The 18,638-nt window shown below is 32.3% G+C and overlaps 3 protein-coding genes and 1 long non-coding RNA gene across 14 annotated transcripts; 3 read left to right on the top strand and 1 right to left on the bottom strand.

Annotated features, from left to right (window-relative positions):
* Window positions 1-870: 870 nt before the first annotated feature.
* On the top strand, window positions 871-9,329 carry LOC132794281 (phosphatidylinositol 3,4,5-trisphosphate 3-phosphatase and dual-specificity protein phosphatase PTEN). 9 transcript variants are annotated; one of them, XR_009633201.1, is made up of 12 exons: window positions 871-1,034; window positions 2,410-2,671; window positions 2,776-2,948; window positions 3,020-3,164; window positions 3,227-3,411; window positions 3,479-3,586; window positions 3,763-3,928; window positions 3,995-4,101; window positions 4,159-4,410; window positions 4,544-4,970; window positions 9,003-9,110; window positions 9,173-9,329. XR_009633201.1 is itself a non-coding variant. In XM_060804744.1 (11 exons), exons 1-11 carry the CDS (start codon window positions 1,029-1,031, stop codon window positions 9,020-9,022), a joined length of 1,851 nt encoding a protein of 616 aa, XP_060660727.1. In that variant the 5' UTR covers window positions 871-1,028; the 3' UTR covers window positions 9,023-9,329. The 9 variants fall into 9 exon arrangements, 8 of the variants coding, with proteins under 8 accessions (XP_060660727.1, XP_060660853.1, XP_060661022.1 ...); XM_060804744.1 differs by having other exon boundaries at window positions 9,003-9,329; XM_060804870.1 differs by lacking the exons at window positions 9,003-9,110; window positions 9,173-9,329 and adding an exon at window positions 7,879-8,122.
* LOC132794872 (uncharacterized) lies at window positions 4,977-7,131 on the top strand. Its single transcript, XR_009633356.1, has 3 exons — window positions 4,977-5,986; window positions 6,053-6,124; window positions 6,675-7,131. It is a non-coding gene; the product is annotated as an uncharacterized LOC132794872 (long non-coding RNA).
* Window positions 9,330-9,365: 36 nt separating the features above from the next.
* Window positions 9,366-15,804, bottom strand: LOC132794146 (lysine-specific demethylase 6A). Of its 2 annotated transcripts, XM_060804450.1 has the most exons (14): window positions 15,691-15,804; window positions 15,275-15,633; window positions 14,582-14,690; window positions 13,093-13,268; window positions 12,910-13,038; window positions 12,617-12,842; window positions 12,373-12,553; window positions 11,975-12,244; window positions 10,892-11,902; window positions 10,707-10,831; window positions 10,204-10,623; window positions 9,926-10,135; window positions 9,727-9,853; window positions 9,366-9,661 (listed from the first exon to the last, which is right to left on the bottom strand). In XM_060804450.1, the coding sequence occupies exons 1-14, from the start codon at window positions 15,738-15,740 to the stop codon at window positions 9,467-9,469; spliced, it is 3,588 nt and encodes a 1,195-aa protein (XP_060660433.1). In that variant the 5' UTR covers window positions 15,741-15,804; the 3' UTR covers window positions 9,366-9,466. The 2 variants fall into 2 exon arrangements, with proteins under 2 accessions (XP_060660433.1, XP_060660511.1); XM_060804528.1 differs by lacking the exons at window positions 14,582-14,690; window positions 15,275-15,633; window positions 15,691-15,804 and adding an exon at window positions 13,892-14,046.
* Window positions 15,805-16,842: 1,038 nt separating this feature from the next.
* On the top strand, window positions 16,843-18,591 carry LOC132783686 (mitochondrial basic amino acids transporter). 2 transcript variants are annotated; one of them, XM_060789015.1, is made up of 4 exons: window positions 16,843-16,963; window positions 17,194-17,286; window positions 17,634-18,095; window positions 18,166-18,591. In XM_060789015.1, exons 2-4 carry the CDS (start codon window positions 17,259-17,261, stop codon window positions 18,480-18,482), a joined length of 807 nt encoding a protein of 268 aa, XP_060644998.1. In that variant the 5' UTR covers window positions 16,843-16,963; window positions 17,194-17,258; the 3' UTR covers window positions 18,483-18,591. The 2 variants fall into 2 exon arrangements, with proteins under 2 accessions (XP_060644998.1, XP_060644999.1); XM_060789016.1 differs by lacking the exon at window positions 17,194-17,286 and having other exon boundaries at window positions 16,844-16,963.
* The last annotated feature ends 47 nt before the right edge of the window (window positions 18,592-18,638 follow it).

Raw genomic sequence — 18,638 nt, 5'->3', positions numbered from 1 at the left:
CCTTTACGAAAAGTTATCAAAACGATATCGATAATGTCCATATTTCTAATGCTTCGATTCCAGAAAATTGGAGACGCCATTCGATATTTTCTGCGTTGAAGCAAATTGCATTTTAATTGACAAGTAATGGACCAAAGCTTATGTTTGGAGGTAAACTTAAGACAAAGGTAAAGACAATTTTAGCAGATATATGATACACAACATTAATTCTAACATTTTAAAACAATACTTAAATTTCAGCATTAAAAGCCAGCGATATAATATAACAAGGGGATCAAACAAACTCACATTCATTTTTCAATTCTGTAGTAGCCTATTCATACATATAATTGCATATTATCGGAATTATCCTATCGGTACATTTAATGCAAATTATTATTTTATTATTTTAAAATTAAAATATGTCATTTAGTTTTCACATTTCTAATTATTTTTCAAGATTGGTATTACACTTTTGGCAATTTTTCAATAAGCTTTCTCAATTATATCATATTAAATTAATTATACAAAAACAAAACTAAAGATAAAGATGCTATTTATATACAATTTTTTCTTTAGCTGACATACATATATAATTTTGAGTCTTTCCCGAAAATATATCGCTTGTTTTTAATGTTTAAATTTAAATATTGTTTTTCTAAACAAGTTTCGAGTATGGATTTCAACATAAAGTTGTCACCAATTACATTAACGGTAATGTAATAATGTTTGCGAAAAAAAACATTTAAAGTGTTTAATACTGTGCATGTGCTTTTTAACATCGATTTAAATATAGTTGAAACAATGTAGAAGTAAACTTAAGCAATTTATCGATAATTTTGTGTATCACCATTATCATTTTGATGGATTGTCTGAATCACCCTGTATCTCTCACGTTAGACATATTATTGGCAGATACACCACTAGAAAATATCACTAAAAGTACATGAGATATTGTTTAGGTTTTTTTTATTTTATTTTATGAGCACCAACCAGCCGTCATATGGGAATTGTGTGAAACAAGATTATTTGTGATTAATAAGTGATATATGTATGTATGTAAACGATATACGGAATAACGCAAAAAAATTCTTTAGCAAAAATGTTAAAGACAATATTTCGAAATCCTATAAAATTGTGATGAGAACGGCATCCTAAATATACAAAAAACTTCAACTGGAATAAAATTTACAATTTCTGTTAAAAACTTACAAAGGCGATATTGTGTGGTGGCGTTGCGAGTGTGTTACATGTATGTACATACATCAATTTACTTACATATGCATGTACATGCATGTATGTACGTATGTATACATTTATATTGTACATACAGACATATGTACGTGCGTACATACCTACATACATACATGCTGCTGCTGTGCTACTAATGTAACTTAGCTCCTTACAAGCACTTATGGAAAAAGTAAAGTAAATTGCATTTTGTCTCTAACATATGCATAAATGCAACTTTAATTTTGCATCGGTTTGTTAGCATACTACATTTTCCATATGTGCAAAAACGCAGTGCTCAAATTTAGCCTCAGTGCTTATTATTGTGATGACTGCTGAATACATTCATATATACATACATACATACATTGTATGTACAGAGAGATATAACTCGTTCATATTTAATTATTTGCATATGTGATGAATTAGACGGTACCTATGTAAGTGCATACATACCGTTGCAAATCATTATTGTATGTATGTAATTACAAGTTTTAAAGATCTTTTGATTAAGCTTACTTCGTACAAAATGGATAACAAATGAACGTATGCATACATACACGTACATATGAGAACACACATATATACGCACACAAGCATAAGTATAAACTGCATGCATGCACGTACATAAATTTGGACATGTATAGGTGTATGTGTGTGTATATGCAATTTTTGTGAGTGTATATATTTGTGCATGTGTCAGTTCTTTTGTCAATAATTTAAAACTTGTTCAATAATATTATTCGGCAAAACAATGTAATCACAGAAAATTAACTTTTGCCTTAGAAAAAAATAATAAGCAATTTTCCAAGTGCGCTGCTTAATTCGTGTTTTCCAAGGAGTTTCCATGCTAAACTGAAACAACAAAAAAATAACTGTTCAGACCGTTGTATCGTTGTATTGGTGTAGGTTACAAAAAAAAAAAAAGCAGTCGCCATAGCGTCCATCAAAAGAGTCACAGTTTTTATAGAGCTACATAGGGAAATTCTAACCTATACCTTGATAACTGAGATAACCCTAAACCGGTCCGCAAAATTTCACAACAGCAGCCACAGCAAAGTCCTTATTTAATATGAGTTTTGAAGCCTTAAATTCTGATTGGGCACATAAAAGAATACATGCCAATTAGACATTTTTATGTCCTATTGTTCATCTGTGCAGAATGCTTATATTCCTAATAATAATTTGTTGTTCTTTCAGGTGTTAAACGATCACACTAAAAATGGTTATTTTAAGAACGTTTTTAAAAAAAATTATGATATGAAGGGACATAGAAATGATGAAACCGAAATCAAAATAAATAGTTATAATAAGCAAATAACTCAAAATCATAAAAGACAAACATCATCTTCAGAGACTAATATGGCAAACACAATTTCCATAATGTCCAACGCCATACGCAACGCAGTGAGCAAACAACGTATACGCTATAAGGAGAAAGGATTTAACTTGGATCTAACCTGTAAGTTTAGTTCACAAAATCTCGGCTAATGATTTTTTTGTTAGATTTACTTTTTTTTTCGTTGACTATCTTGTTGAAAAATTCATTAATATTTATTATTGCAGATATTTGCTCTAATATTATTGCGATGGGATATCCTGCTCCGGATAAAATAGAAGGCATTTGGAGAAATCGCTATGAGGACGTGTTAAAGTTTTTAGATGAAAATCACGGTGATCATTACAAAATCTACAATTTGTGCAAAGAACGCAATTACGACAAAAGTAAATTTCACGGGGTAAGCTTAAAAAGATCTTAACTATCTTTCAATCGAGTAAATCTAATGAATATTCTTCACATTTCATGCAGAGAGTTGCAATTTATCCGTTTGAAGATCATAATCCTCCCACAATTGAGTTAATACAACGTTTTTGTCATGATGTTGAATCTTGGCTAAAAGCTGATTTGCTCAACGTTGTCGCCGTGCACTGCAAGGCAGGTAAAGGACGAACTGGTAAGAAGCAACTTAAATATTTCATTTTATTCAATTTCAATTAAATGAATTACATTTTGCAGGTACCATGATATGCGCATACTTGGTGCATTGTAGATTCAAGAAAACCGCTGACGAAGCACTCGATTGGTATGGTGAAAAGCGTACGAAAGATCGAAAGGGGGTTACAATTCCATCTCAACGTAGATATGTTCAGTATTATTCAAAGTTGATCCCAGATTTGCGGTATAAAGTTACAAGTCTTTACGTAAGTATACAATTATAATTTTTGTCTTATATATTTTTTTTTTGATAATTTGCTCTGACATCGAAAGGTCTGTGAAATTCGATTTGCGGACACGAATTTTTTGCATAATCTTGGCCCATTGCAATGCTCGATTTGGGACATGCAGGACTCCGCAACAGAAAAAGCTAAGGCACAAGTAAGTATAAGAATATTTAAATCTTCCGCATATATTTTTTTTAGATGTGCTGAATCGAAGAACTCAAGCGCAACAATATGTTTTCAATTACATTAAAAGTTTATAGAAATTCTGTTCAGAACTGATTTTAACTTCAACTCTTTTTTAATAATATTCATATTATTTTATCTTATTAGCAACTGAAGACGTGGCAACTTGATTTCCAGCAATCTTCTAACTTGGATTTAAGTAGCTCACCACTTTTAGTTTCTGGTGATATTAAAGTGGAACTTGCAAAAATATCATCGGATAAGATCATTTGCCACGCCTGGATGAATACATTCTTTGTGCAAAGTAGTTCTGGTCGGTAATCAAACTAAAAAAATATAAGTTATAAATAAATAATAATAAGTGCTCTAATGTTCGTAGATTGTGAAACCGATGGAACGAACGTCAAATATATGTATACTTTAAACAAGTCCGAAATCGATGGTGCCCATAAGGACAAAGATTACAAGTTTTCGGAGGGCTTTAAGGTGAGCACCTTTGCAATAAATTATTTATATATTGATATTCTACTTATTGAATTGCAGATCTCGATTGTATTTGAAGGAGAGAAACGTTCCGACTGCATACAAACTGAACCCTCAGTGAATAATCGAAACAATAATCGAAACTCGGATAATTTGCCTGGTGACAATGATAGGAATCTAAACAGTGAGGGTTCTGATTTCAACTCTCCGTCCTCAAGTCGTTTCTTCGAACGTAATAATGGTCCATTTCATGCCAATGATGAGAAAAGTGCAACTCGATCTCAACAATTGGAGCAAAATGGGAAACAACCTGTAAGTGCAAACACCGTACTCGAATTTAACATAGCTTCTTGCTTATACTATATATATTCATATATTTTGATATTTAAAATCGAACACACAACAATATTTCTGAATATGTTTAAAATGAATGCATTCGTTTTAGACAAAAAATCAATATGAAAAATCAACCATCTCAAAATGTTCTGCGATGCCATCGAAACGCAAACAGTCTTCATCCAAATCGTTCTTAGTAAGCGTTAATAATACCTCATCAAGCAAGGACATCAAAAAGCTGCATATTTTCAACCACCAACCGTCCGTTACACAATCCTCCGGTTCAATCAAGTGGCAAAACGATTCCAATATTCAAAACATGTATGACAACTCCTCAGATAATAATAGTCCACACATATTCGATCGTTGCAATATTCCTAAGCCTACTACTACTACATCTACTGCTGCTACAGCTAGAGCTGCATCTGCATCTGATAAGATCTTCGAACAAGAGTCATACATTACTTGTAAGCGATTGCCGCAAGATTTTAATAACCAGGGTGGTAGTGAAGAAGGCAATGAGGATTGGGAATCCGGTGAGTCTATTGTTAATCTCATTACTTTTTAGTATTCCCCATTCCTCCCATTTTGGAATCTGTTATCTGTAAAAATACTACAAAAAGATATTAAATCGATGCGAAATTGATGCACACCAATCCTTAACTCATAAGCCTAAATATATTTCACAATTATACAAATTACGCACTTTTGAAAGAAACTATTTGTTGAAGCATATATAGATTGTAGCAATCAAGAAGAAGAAAGAAAATTGCCCATTTAATTACAAGAAAATAATAAAATTCATTTGATGGATGCCATAGTATAATTATAAACAACAAAACTCATTTAATGGGTGCCATAGCTTAAAAGCCCTTGCAGATTCTTTATTTATCATTACTGCTTCTTCTATTTGTAAATACTGTTAATTTATGTCAGCTCATTCCTCAGTTATTAATTTTGTATAGTTTAAGGAATTGAATTCTCTGCCTCGCAAATGTCATCATCAAACTTCAATAGCGTCTGTAGGGGTTTATAATGGGTTTAAGTGTCTAATCATTTAAAATATATTCGATAAATATAAATATATTTAAGCCTTAATACTTACGAACATAAACTTTAATCTCCATAAGCGTAATGACGTCCTTTGTTTTAATATAAAACAAATATAACAAATAAAACAATATCAATTCATGTTTCGAAAGCTTTGTAAATTTATCAACATTTTGTTTCTAAATTTAATTACGGAACAATTTGGGACTCAAAATTTAATAGTAATAATAAATTTTAAAAATGCATTTATTTAATATTCACATTATTTGGCCAACATAATTTTAAAGATTATTAAAGAGCATATAAAACTCGGTATTTAATGACTTGCAGTTGTTATATGAAAAATTGATAGACCGCTTTTGTAAGCGGACTATCTCATAGTGTCTATACGCGCTTTTCGTAAGAAAGAATCAATTTTGTGAAACAAATAGTATTATCTGGATAATTTTGTGCAAACCATTTGAACAACAGTGACTAGAGCTATGGACTATCAACAGATACTGTAAGTGTTAACATTTCTTATTCATTAAGATCGCAAAATTTTGTACTTTCAAAATGTATCTTTCAGATACTTCAGCGTTGGCCAATCAAAGGATGCTCATATAGGGTCAATTACAGTACGGTGTTCTTCGAAAATATGGTAAGTCTCTTCTTATACCTTTGTTATCTGATGTAAAATTTAAATTTTCTATTCTAATAGTAAAAGTATCTTGACATAGTTCTCTTAAATTTCTTAATCTATCTAAGTTTTATATTTTTCAAAACTCGCTTGACCAACCAAAAATTAATATTTATTGTCGTGGGATTTTTCTATGAATTTCCCTTTATATATAATATACAAAAAAAATCATAGAATGTTTTTAATACATTGTTTCTATAAAGCTCAGAATTCTGACTGACTGAACTATCAATATGTCAATTATAGCTGACAAATCTCTAGATTCAAGTATATCGAAGTCGGGGTTAAAACTTGTTAGTTTTAATATGGTATAATTTGTGAATTACTTAAAATATTCATTTCGCACTTTAAACTTGTCGAACAGCTGTCAAATTGTATTCGGTCTAAATTAATTCAAAATTCCACCAAAGCGATTATTACTTTTTAATATAATAGTCAGAGTTGTTAAATTTTGGCAAGAGTATTCTTTCGTGTTTTTATTGTAATACTGAATTTGTACATCTTATTTCAGATATATTTTCTGGGTGATATCAGAAAGTGACCCACAACAAGATGTGACAACAGAAAAACAACTACTCTGCTCTTTTTTGAGTCCTGTTTAATGTAAACTATTCCTGTTAAACCATTGAATAAACGTAAAAAATAACAAATAGTATTAATATTATTATTGAGAAATCATGTGATTAAAAAACTGTTGGGTAGATTTAACTTTCATGTACATACTTTAAAGCGTAGTTCTCAAAAGCTTCTTAATTTGCCTTCGAGATTTGCTAATAATATTTTATGTCCACTTTTAGAACAAGTTTCTTTGACACCCTGGTGTTTTTTCGCTTTCGGTCTAGGAATTATCGCAAATAACTCATTAATACATTTAAGATCAAAATCAGCTTTTTTTTACTTAATGAGGAGATTGTTTCGATTTTCTATTATTGTTTTGAACCTTTTTATGACACCTATACTTCTTTTCATTTCAGGCAATATATTTGTCGAAACCAACCAGATTTGATTATTTCTCGTACAGCTACCAAAGGAACGCTTGGTCGAAAGAAATTTTGAAAAGAAACAAACTGAAACTGAAACAGAAACAGAAACGGCAAGCGAAAAGATTTTGTTTCTGAAGAAAATATTTAAATTCAACGTTTGACTAACCATCGATTATTATATAGTTTATCGTCGTGCTAGGCAATTCTAATAAATTAAGTTCAGACTATTATATCGAATAGCTGGCAAATAAGATTGTAAATTAAGAACTACAAATTGTTAAAATTACCTTACCGATTGTAGATTGTAACTTTTGCGAGTTTGGTGTGTCTCTTTGCAAGTGATTAGAATTTGTATAGATATTAGATATGTATGTGAAGTTAGGGTATCTCAGAGCTGAGTACAGGGTAATTCGCAGACGAAGCATCCCGACTGCAATGACCAATTGCTGATTCGCGATCAAATATTTTGATCCCCTTCGACATAGCATAGCTATAATGATTAATTATTTATCTATACTATTGTTAGATTCTACTGCAATAGCCTTTTACATTGCCATTGCTTTTTTCCATACATTGTAAAATCGTATTTTTTTTGTCTAATTTTTAATATATTTAAGTAATAAAGAGCAGTCTCGAAAAGTGTGATTGTCGCAAAAATGCAAATTCTATTTCCCGTTTCCGTTTGTATAATTCGAAATGAAAAATAATGGAAATGTTATCATATTGTTTCAGGTGAATCAACATACCTCTAATGAAGTGTGAAGGACCTAACAATAATTGGAGATCTACAGAAATATAATTTATAGTGTTGCTCTCATTTTTTTTTGTCATAAATACATCCGAATTTGTACATACTTAGATTTAATAATACTTAATTAAGTAGGTTTAATTATTATTATACAAATTTCTATATTAATGTGTACTCTACGACCTTAACTAAGCATAATAAAATACATAGTAATTTGTTATACAGTTACGCTTGTAAATCTTTATTTAACACTTTTGATAATCGAAGGGGTTCCTTGTTTAAAATTTGTCTCTGTATTTCTCCCTTATCTGATATAGAGAATACAGACCTTAAAATTAGTATCAAATTATCCAAAACAATTTGAAATTCAACGGTTGCTCAAGTGACATCTTGTACTTGCTGCTAATTTCGACTGGTTTTTTAGCTGTCGATTTCACACTTTTAGTTGCTGGTTAGCTATTTAAATGTAGCAACGACGGCAACATTTATATCTGCAAAACCAAAAATTCCATTTTCGAGTTGTGAAGAGCCAGCAACTAGCCCAAAAGTCCAAATTGCCAGTTGAGATACCAGGCGAACAGAAATGAGCAGCAAGTAGAAAACTTAATTTGAGTGAAATATAAAGTGCGTTTGAGTGGAATTGAATGAGTGCAATCCTGTTTCATTGTTGAGTGTTTCTACCCAGCTCAATCCAAGCTCTACAAAAACCTCAACTCAGCTCAAAGAAAAGCTCGTTCAAAAGTTTAGTGCATCTGATATGTGAGTGGTTTTTGCCTGCTCCTCATTTCTGATCGCCTGGTACCTAAATTTTCATTGTGTTATTTTTCGACTGGGTTGCTGGTGCTTCGTGCTTTTTGAAATTATTATTATTAATTATTTTGTATAATGTTGCAATTGCCTTCATCCCGATACCAATTAAAATAAAAGTATCTTAATTTTAAGCTCTTTTTATTCTTAAAATCCTATTCTTATAATTAACAATATATATTTTTTTTATTATTTCTACTCTACTTAAGAAAAATATATTTTATGTTTATAAAAATATACACAATGCCAGCAAAAACTAGCCTGCTAATATTAATGTAAATGCTTATTATATTTATTTCAGATGCATCGGAATATCTCTAAAGAAATGTGAAGGATCTACAAAATAATAATTTATAGTTGTCAAAAATTGTACATAGAAATTACCTAGAACTTGATAAGACTTGATTAAGTACGTTTAAATATTGTAAAGAAAATATTTCTATATATAGTTATATTACGACTTATGTTCAGATCAAGCAACATTTGGAAGGCCAGTTTAAAAGGTGACTTTGAAACCAGCGATCACATCATGATCGTGTTAACTTGACGAATGAATCTCCATACATCCAGTTTTCAAAGCTGTAAAAATTTCGATATAACGAATAAAAATGCTATTTTTAAATTGTTCTGAGACCTGTCTTAATTTAATAATTCCTCTTCGGTATAGTTTAAAAAACGTACAATATATAATAATAAAAGGTATTAAAATATAATTTCAGTTATAATGTGTATAATTTATGTGTATACTATATATATATATATTTCTTAATGTGCTTGCCCCAGTCCTTGTGTTCTATATAATGTAAATGAATCGTACACTTGCTGCAGCTCGGACAGACGGTACTCCTCTAGACACACAATTCCTTGCAGCGATGGTGATAGCTTCAGGGAACACGGCAGGCAATGGACCACATGCCTTTTCTCCTGTTCTCGAATGAACAATACGTTGAAAACCTCAACCTATAAATAAAGCGTAGATACATATACATATATATTAAATTGTATTTTGCAATTGTAGAACTCACTTCACATTGCCCACAATAGTGGGAAGCTTCGTTTTTTCCACGGCCATTGAAACGAACTTCGACTCCTTTGGATTTTACATATTCTTGTATATGAAATACATTTTTTAACGATTGCAATAAGCACATTCTGCAAAGACAACAAATGAAATGTAATTAATAGCTATATCTTGCATGAGATGTTAAAAGCTACAATACTTACTTGATTAACTCGAACAGTTTAACATCCGACACTTTGATATTTCTGGCCAAGTTCCAACTCAAATGTACCATGGGAACAATACTTTTAAAGCTTTGCAGCTTGTTCCACTCGTATCGTTCAATAGCAAGTGAATACTGACGAGCTGTTAATGGTCCAACATTCCAGGCGATATTGTTGCACCATCCAACGGATTGTACCCAATGAACACAACTGAAAAAAGAATAATGAGAATATTGCGTATATATATATAATTATAAATCTGAATCGTTTTAACTTACCCGGCGTTCACCCAAACTAGGTCTCCAGGTTTTTGAATAAACCGATATACTGGTATATTTTCTTTATATAAGTCTTCTAAGACCGGCCACCATGAACCATGCAGATAACTTATGTTATTCTTTTCGCACAGATTATGAATGCCGCCCCAATAAGAATCGGGTACAGCAAACCATTCACAATCGCCTGGTCCAATATTTATATTAATTGAGCAAAAATTGTTGTTCTCTTGGTGACCAGGTGTTCGACTTCCTGGCACTTTCATATATAATTGCACGGTATTCATTCCTAAAATTACATGACCCACATGGGAGAGCATATTGGCAGCTGAAATCACTCGAGCAAACGCTGGCAGCTTTTGTAATTCGCTAAGCTGAGGTTTCCATTTCCTCTCATCTGATAAATCGACATTGGTTCCAAATCTAGAATTAATTTTATTATTATATTATATTAAAAGAAAAGCGAATTTTTTAACTATTGTCAATAATTGAATATAAAAATTTACCTTAGCATTTTACTGCCATTCTTTTGGCGTTTGCGTCTTAAATTAATATTTGAATTTGAAACCGAATCTTTGGAATCTGAATCCGACATGACTTGAGAGCCGGCAGAGCCTTTATCGCCTTCATCCTGCGTGGAAATTGTAATCGTTTAGTTAATGTTTCCCCTTTGATTAAATTACAAATTTACCTTGAGGCTATCTTGAAAACTGGACGCTTGATACTGTGCATATTTCGCTATGGTTGTGTGAGATCGATGTGATATACAGGCCCAAACTCTCTTTGCTTGAGATACATCCCAATTTTCATCGGGTGACTGATTGACTTGCGTTCTAACTTCCACACTGTGATCGGGATTAGCCTCCACCAATGTTTTCGTTGAAAAGAGGCCCAAGTCGAGCTTTAGAGCACCAGCAAGACCTCTGACAACGGCAATGGGATGTTTTAGACAGAACTCCTGCAACTGTGGACTAAACGCATTCTTTTTGTTTTCCAAGTGCACCGATGGCGTTGGGGGTAAAAGTTGATCTCGAGTGAGTCGTTGTGGTGGACAATCCGGTGGCGATGGGGGCGGTGTATTTTTTGTAGTTATTGAAAAGTTAATTGGTGGCTCATCCACGGATAATTGCTTTACCGCTGACCACAATTGCTTTGAATCCATTTGTATATTAAATGTTGGCAATGATTCTTGATCATTATCATATTCGACTTTGGGCTTTTGATCTTTAAAGTTAGTTTGAGTATCATCATTGAAGTGTGTTAAACTCTCGTACTTAATTGCGACATTATTTGTACCATTATAGTTATTAAGGGCATCGTCTTCAGCTAATTTCGTTGATATATTTGGACAGCGAATTTGTAATTTTTGTTCAGTCAGTTCGAAATCATTGGCATCATTATCCTCTTTGATGTTATCACTTGAGATTATTTCTGAACCATAGTTTTTTCTCTCGGATATTGCTTCGTTTGCTGCACTTGTTGCGCTCGATGTTGGACCTGGCGACGAGCTTGTCTTAATAGACTGTCGATTTAACGGCTGCTGTAAAAACTGAGCAGAATTCATTTGATGTTGCTGTTGTGATGAATTCGGTGTGGCATCCGTTCGGTTTCTTGCAGTGTGTTCGGCATCCTCCTTGACCCTTTTAGCGGGTATGGGATTACCTGTATTGCCGTGACTGTGAGGGTAGGGTGGTGGAGGTCCCTATATAAGTAAATAATGTCAATTTTGTATGTCGTGCTTAAAATATTTAATGTAATGCTATGAAAATGTTACCTGTACAGATGGATTCTTGCCAAACTGTCTTTGCTGCATTTGAATGGTTTGCTGCTGTTGCTGACGTGAATTAATTTCTAATGATATTGGCAGGTTCCAAGCTTCTTCAATAGAACAAAGCTGCCTTCGCTTTGAAGTTATACTGGGCAGTGGTGCTTGGCTAAGCTGGGATTCTAAAAATTTCACACGTTGCGCTAGACCTTTTGTCAGTCCATTCGTGCTGCTTTTTGCATATAAAGTTTTATTTCCTTCTTGGGCATTGCCTATTTTCTGCAAAAATAAATAAATAAAATAATTTAAATTAATAAAGTCAATGGGGTTCCTTTTACTTGGTAAATATTAAGTGCGGTTAATAAAGACTTTCTTAGTCATTATAATCAGAAACATCTTTAATTTACCTTGTTTGCTATACGTTTAATGGCATTCGAGTAACAGGCATAGGCATCTCTTAATTGTCCACAACTTTCATATAGAATACCTAAATTCGTCCATGCAGATCTATGCTCTTTATCAAGCTGAACTGCGCATATATAGGCTTGTAGGGCATCGGTTGGTTGATTTTGTTGCTGGTATAATACACTAAAAAAATGATAATCGTAAGTAATAGCTAAGGTATAAATATATAGTATTTGATATTCTTACCCGATTGAGCACCAAGTATCAGCATTCCCTTCACTTTTTTCCACAGAGTTGCGATATGCTAAAAATGCATCATGAACTTTATTAACACCGGCATAACATCTTCCTAATAAATATAATGATTGTCCGCACTTTGGATCGGCTTCGATGGATTTTTGTAAAAATAGCAATGCATTCGATTCACGTTCCTTTTTTTCGCCTAGGCATTCGACACAATGATACATCCATCCTGAAAGGCAAATTGCAATAGATTCAAGATATAAAAAAAAGATCAAATGGAAAATTTGGTATTTTACCTAGTTGTCTGTATATATCTGCTTTAAGATCCAACGACACATTTTTATTATTTAATATAAATTCATATGACTCCTTGGCGGCTTTATGCTTATTTTGCACTTCATATAGATGAGCTATTTGAAATTTCACTATATGGAAAAAAGGTTAATTAGAATTTTACACTAGTTCAGTGCAAATCTTACCTTGTAGATCGGTAAACGTGGATGGCGATGTATCAATCAACGCTAGCTGCAAGTGCTTAAGGGCAGTACGAAATTCGCCATTAGCTTTTAGCATAAGTCCTAGACGTAAATGGGCTTCATTTGCACATGTAAAATGTGGATTCAAGTATAAAAGTTCCTGAAGCGATTTTATAGACCTGCAAATTAATATAAAATACACATTGTAAGGATTATTCTGACACGATGAACCATTTTACAAATCGGAGCTGCATAAAAAAGGCAAATATAATGTAACTTCAAAACTATTGGTCAAAGCGCAACGTTCTGTAAAGAATGCACACATACATATACACGCATAGATGATGGAAACAGCTCCTTTTATATGCACACACAGTCAAGCGCATATGCACACATAAAAATATGCACATGTGGTTACCAATTGTGTTTTGTAATATGACGATCACTAGTATTGTTGTTGTTGTGTGCAATTCAATTTTAACAGACACATATGTACATAATCTTGTATGCACTCACAACTACATGTATGCACATATAATGCAGTTCGAATACGAAGCAATTACAAATTGCATTAAATGTTTGATCACTGTCGATAAATTGCCAATATACTCATCAAATTCTTTAAAAAATACTTTAAATATTGAAAGTTGTAGTCATGAAGTATTGCAGACATTTTAGCTTTCTTGAACAAAAGTGCACTTACATGCACACATACATTCACGCATACGTATATGTATGTAAGAGTATAAACAAGAATTGGGCACATCAACAATAGAATGGTAGAAAAGTGTTAGAACCTTACTTATTTTCGATTTATGTGTTTGTAAAGTTAAAATTTAATTTGTACTAAATTTAAACAGATGTCTCATTCATTGGTTGGCAGTGTTTTATTTATATTATTCTAAAAAAATCACTCAGTCGATACACATTTACAATTTCCTTGTTTAATTTACTAAGTAGGGATGGAATAAAATCAATAAAAATATCGATATTTTACATGCGATAAGTTCCTTGATTTTATGACAATGAAAAGCGGCACAACATTGCGCCACGCAAGTAGGACCATATTGGAAATGGAACATCTTATAATCTTACTAGTGAAGGAGGATTCTTTCAAAGCTATTCTTAAATAAACTACCTTAAGCATAGAATATCTAAGTATTTTGATAGATGAGAAACTCTTGAAAATAATAACCTTCAACAATAACTTTTGAAGATATTGCTAACTGTTGTCTTTAAAAAAAGTGTGACCAAAAAACTAAGAAACATGATTAATTTGGAGATTATAAAAAATATATTTCAAATAAGAATAAAGAGTTTTGTGGTAACTTTCAAAATCTGAAATCTCTGTATTTATATAGGCATAAACAAAAGAGCACATAGATAGGGATAGACGAGACCTTTATAAACCTGGTACATACCGTGAAGAAGGCCTAACTTTCACGATTGGCTTACTTAAACTACAAAAGAATTTTTTTATAAAAGCACTTACCATTTAAAACAGCGAAACTCAAAATAAACGATACCTATACCGTATAGAAACGCATGATTCTCCCAATATTTCGCACTTAATCGCATATATTTTTGATATGCCGACAAAGCTGGAAAATAATGCAATATCATAAGTTGTATTGAAGTAAATATGGGTAATTCCATGGCGAAATTTGTTCCGTGCGAGACTTTTTACAGTGCACTGCAGTGAAAATAACATAAACTGAAACAATTTTAAAAATAAGTGAATGTTATTCTTAAAGCTCTAGATAAGCACTACATTTAGAGCTAAAATTGATTTTAGGAACTTGATCTGTTTCCCGATAAAATATATAATTTCGTTCATTTTTTGGTTTTGCGTACGAATTGGTTAATTTTTGCAATTATCACAAAAGAAAACAAAACGGAAAGAAAATTCCAAAACCGTTCGAAGCTCTAATTAAAGTACTTATATAGAGCTATAAAAATAAACTTTTCTTATTTTCAAAATTGTTTCAGTTTATGTTATTTTCAATGTAAAGAGTCTCGCACGGGAAAAATTCCGCCATGGAATTACCCATATGTAAATTGTCAGTTTAATTAATAATAAAAACGATTGATCGATCTATCTATTTCCTAACCAAAAGGGCAATGAGAAAGGAAATACTTCCAGTATTAACATTATTGGTAATTTTCCTATAAGAATGTTCCTTACCTTCCGAGTATTCATACATGAGCAGATGAAGGTGCCCAAGCTTGCAGTATGTGTTTACGTCAACTTCTCCAATGGATGTTGTTGAATGGGTTGCTGATACAGGTGTTTCATTTGAGGATCCACTTTTGAAATCATTATTCTTATGTTGTGCATTGCAAGAGTTTTCCTTAATATGCTCGACATCGCTTGTTGGCAGGTCGCTTTTGATGGGTTGTGATTTTGCATCGAGTTTAATCATTTGCATTGAATGCGAGTGAGAATGGGCGACTTCATCTTGTAATGCTGTAATCGTTCGCTGAATGAGCTCCTTAATTTCCGAATTTTTGGGATCTGACAAGTCCAGAAATCCATAGTATCGACTGAAACGGGCAACTTATAATTGAATTACTGTAAATAGGAATGCTTATGCGACATACCTGTCGAGTTGAAGTATTGTTTGTAAATCTTCAAGTGAATGTTGTATCATTTTGATAAATAAATGTTTGTTGCTAAATGATTTCTGTAGCGTAGTGATGGCAGTCAACCGATATTTTATCGATAACACCATCGAGTTGCTTTAAAATCAAAACTATCGTTGGAAGAAACAAAAGGTGTTCAGCACACCGGTGCATAAATACTCTTTCAGATTAGACGACAACTTTCTAAAAAAAATTCTTAAACATTTTTTTTATTATGTATATTAAAATAGCATTCTTTTTTAAATTATATTATTAGTTAAATAGTAGCAATATATTTCCACTCATATTTTGTTTTATGGAAAATGGCTTAATTAAATGCAAACACTTTCATTTAGATTCCAATTTTACAGAAGCTATGTTCACCTATTAAGCGTAGATTTTATTAATAAATATATATTCTAAAAATATCTAATAAAATTGTATAGTTTAGTTCTTATGACATAGAACTGTAGATTATAAAAGTCATATCAGTAAAGATTACTTTGACAAATAGCGGAATTTATAAACAAAGTATTCTAGATTTTAGGCGCCTACGGGTTAATTCGTAGATCACATCAAACAAATGACCCCTGATGCTCTTTCTAATCATGGATTCGGCTTGCGTTAATGTCAAGCTTTTTCAACTGATAACAGCTCAGTCCTCTTCAAATGATCGAAAAAGTACGGGTTTACTGCACGGTTTACTTCACAATTATTTGGCATATTACTACATCGAATTCGCGTTATTGTTGATTTTTTTTAATATTAATTCAAAAGATTAAGTGTGTTTTCAACGTGTGCGCTTGGAAGTCGAAGTTTTGCATAAACTATAAGCTAAACTTTAGTTTCAAAGGGCTTCAGTTTATAATATATGTATATTATTTCGAAAACGTGAAATTTTCAAAAATACACGGATGTAACCGTCTCTGTTCGTGATCCATGTGAATCTTGTAAATCAAAAACCCGCCAAATTTTGTACGTTCCGGTTTACATATAAGTATTTAATTTAATATATTAAAAACAACTTTCGGATTTGAAATAAAACGCGGAATATGATGAAAAATTCTGGATTAGCGTAGATTAAAACACTCTGATGAGATGTAAAATTGATTGATTAGTAACCTAGTTTGCTCCTATCATCGATCAAAATTTATTTTGTACAATTTTATTAAAATTATAAGTTCTGATAATGGTATTTTGACAATTTCAGAAATAATTATAGTGTTGGCATCAACATGAGATAGTCCGTCAGGTAAGATAATTAGATATTAAATACTTCAATATTTTAATCATATTCTATTTTATTTTTTAAATGAGTAAGCGTGCTTGTAAATGTTATGTTTCTTTATAATGTGACTAATATTATAAATAGCTTCATCATTTTACATTTGACTAGTTGCCAATTATGATAGGCATAAAAATAATTCCATATCAAGGTGTTGGTGATTGAACTGCAAAATTTACTTTCAAAATTATTTGCAGCGCTTAATTTTAATATTCGCCAAGCGACCACATCGGCTCAAAATATCCTGACCTTATAATTAAAAATGGACTTTATTGCTGGTCTTTTCGGAGGTAATATTTTATTTGCGTATGTATTTAATAATTGACTTATTAAATAAAGTATTAAATTTAATTAACTTTGAGAGATTATTTGAATGATATGTTTGTACTTATTATTTGTAGTACAGCCAGTCGTGCTTTGGTGATTATTTTGATTTTTTTTATCCAATAAAATAACTATAATTGGTTAAAACAAGTCTATGATAAACCAAATTATACGTTTGTTATTAAGAAACGATGGAAAATGAAACATATCGAGAACATTTTAAACTTTCTTTCAGCGCGTCAATTGAAATAGCGAAATTATGACACAACTGATCAATTGATAATCACCAATTAATTTTTTTTTTATTTCGCAGGTGCAGCGGGAGTTCTCGTTGGTCACCCGTTTGACACAGTTAAAGTGCACTTACAGACTGATAATCCGAATAATCCGAAATATAGGGGAACATTTCATTGCATGAAATCAATATTATTGTCCGATAATATTCGTGGTTTATACCGTGGTATTTCGAGTCCAATGATGGGAATCGGTCTAGTTAATGCAATTGTGTTTGGCGTTTACGGCAACGTCCAGCGATTATCGGATAATCCGAACTCACTAGCCTCACACTTTTGGGCTGGTGCTGCCGGTGGACTTGTGCAAAGTATCGTATGTGCACCAATGGAATTGGCAAAAACACGACTTCAACTTGCAAATCATATCGATAGTTCACACAAATTCAAAGGACCGATTGATTGTCTTATGTACATATATCGAACAGAAGGTATTAGAGGTTGTTTCAAAGGATTTACAGCAACAATACTTCGGGATATACCAGGTAGGCTATAAACAACATATGTACTTTTAAATTATATTAATAACAAACACCAATCCTTTCCAATTTCTAGGCTTCTCTAGTTATTTTGTCTCCTATGAGTTTCTAATGCAATGCAATCAAACACCAGGTGTCTTCTATACGCTGATGGCAGGAGGATTTGCTGGAGTTGCTTCTTGGCTAGCGTGTTATCCCGTCGATGTGATCAAGACCCATTTGCAAGCCGATGCTCTTGGCAAACATGCAAAATATAATGGATTTGTTGATTGTGCGGTGAAAAGTTATGAACGTGAGGGTTACATGTTCTTCTTCCGTGGTTTGAATTCGACGTTAATTCGCGCGTTTCCAATGAACGCGGCATGCTTTTTTTTGTTGTTTCGTGGATATTAGATTTTTGTAAGCGAAATGGCATTGATATGATCGATAATTCAAATCAATCGTTCAATGTTGTTAATTTGGAAAATTGGAGTCCATCATATTTAGATAGCGATATTCAATCAGATGATAAATTAGTGCGAAAATTAATTTCGGACCGAGTAGTGGAGT

This window comes from Drosophila nasuta, chromosome 2L (assembly GCF_023558535.2).
Source record: "Drosophila nasuta strain 15112-1781.00 chromosome 2L, ASM2355853v1, whole genome shotgun sequence".
NCBI classification, from domain to species: Eukaryota; Metazoa; Arthropoda; class Insecta; order Diptera; family Drosophilidae; genus Drosophila; species Drosophila nasuta.
Note: the sequence above shows the minus strand (reverse complement) of the source record. Positions and strands in the feature narration are given on the sequence as shown.

Excerpts from the sequence above, each read along its gene's own strand:
- LOC132794281 (XM_060804655.1), top strand. Across the intron at positions 4,411-4,543 it reads AGCAAAATGGGAAACAACCT|ACAAAAAATCAATATGAAAA; the intron begins GTAAGTGCAAAC and ends CATTCGTTTTAG. Across the intron at positions 4,971-7,137 it reads CAATGAGGATTGGGAATCCG|GCAATATATTTGTCGAAACC; the intron begins GTGAGTCTATTG and ends TTTTCATTTCAG.
- LOC132794146 (XM_060804450.1), bottom strand. The coding sequence starts at position 15,740 with ATGATACAACATTCACTTGAAGATTTACAAACAATACTTCAACTCGAC. Across the intron at positions 13,269-14,581 it reads GAGTTTCGCTGTTTTAAATG|GTCTATAAAATCGCTTCAGG; the intron begins GTAAGTGCTTTT and ends ATTAATTTGCAG. Across the intron at positions 12,843-12,909 it reads AGATATATACAGACAACTAG|GATGGATGTATCATTGTGTC; the intron begins GTAAAATACCAA and ends TTTGCCTTTCAG.
- LOC132783686 (XM_060789015.1), top strand. The coding sequence starts at position 17,259 with ATGGACTTTATTGCTGGTCTTTTCGGAG. Across the intron at positions 17,287-17,633 it reads TATTGCTGGTCTTTTCGGAG|GTGCAGCGGGAGTTCTCGTT; the intron begins GTAATATTTTAT and ends TTTATTTCGCAG. Across the intron at positions 18,096-18,165 it reads AATACTTCGGGATATACCAG|GCTTCTCTAGTTATTTTGTC; the intron begins GTAGGCTATAAA and ends TCCAATTTCTAG.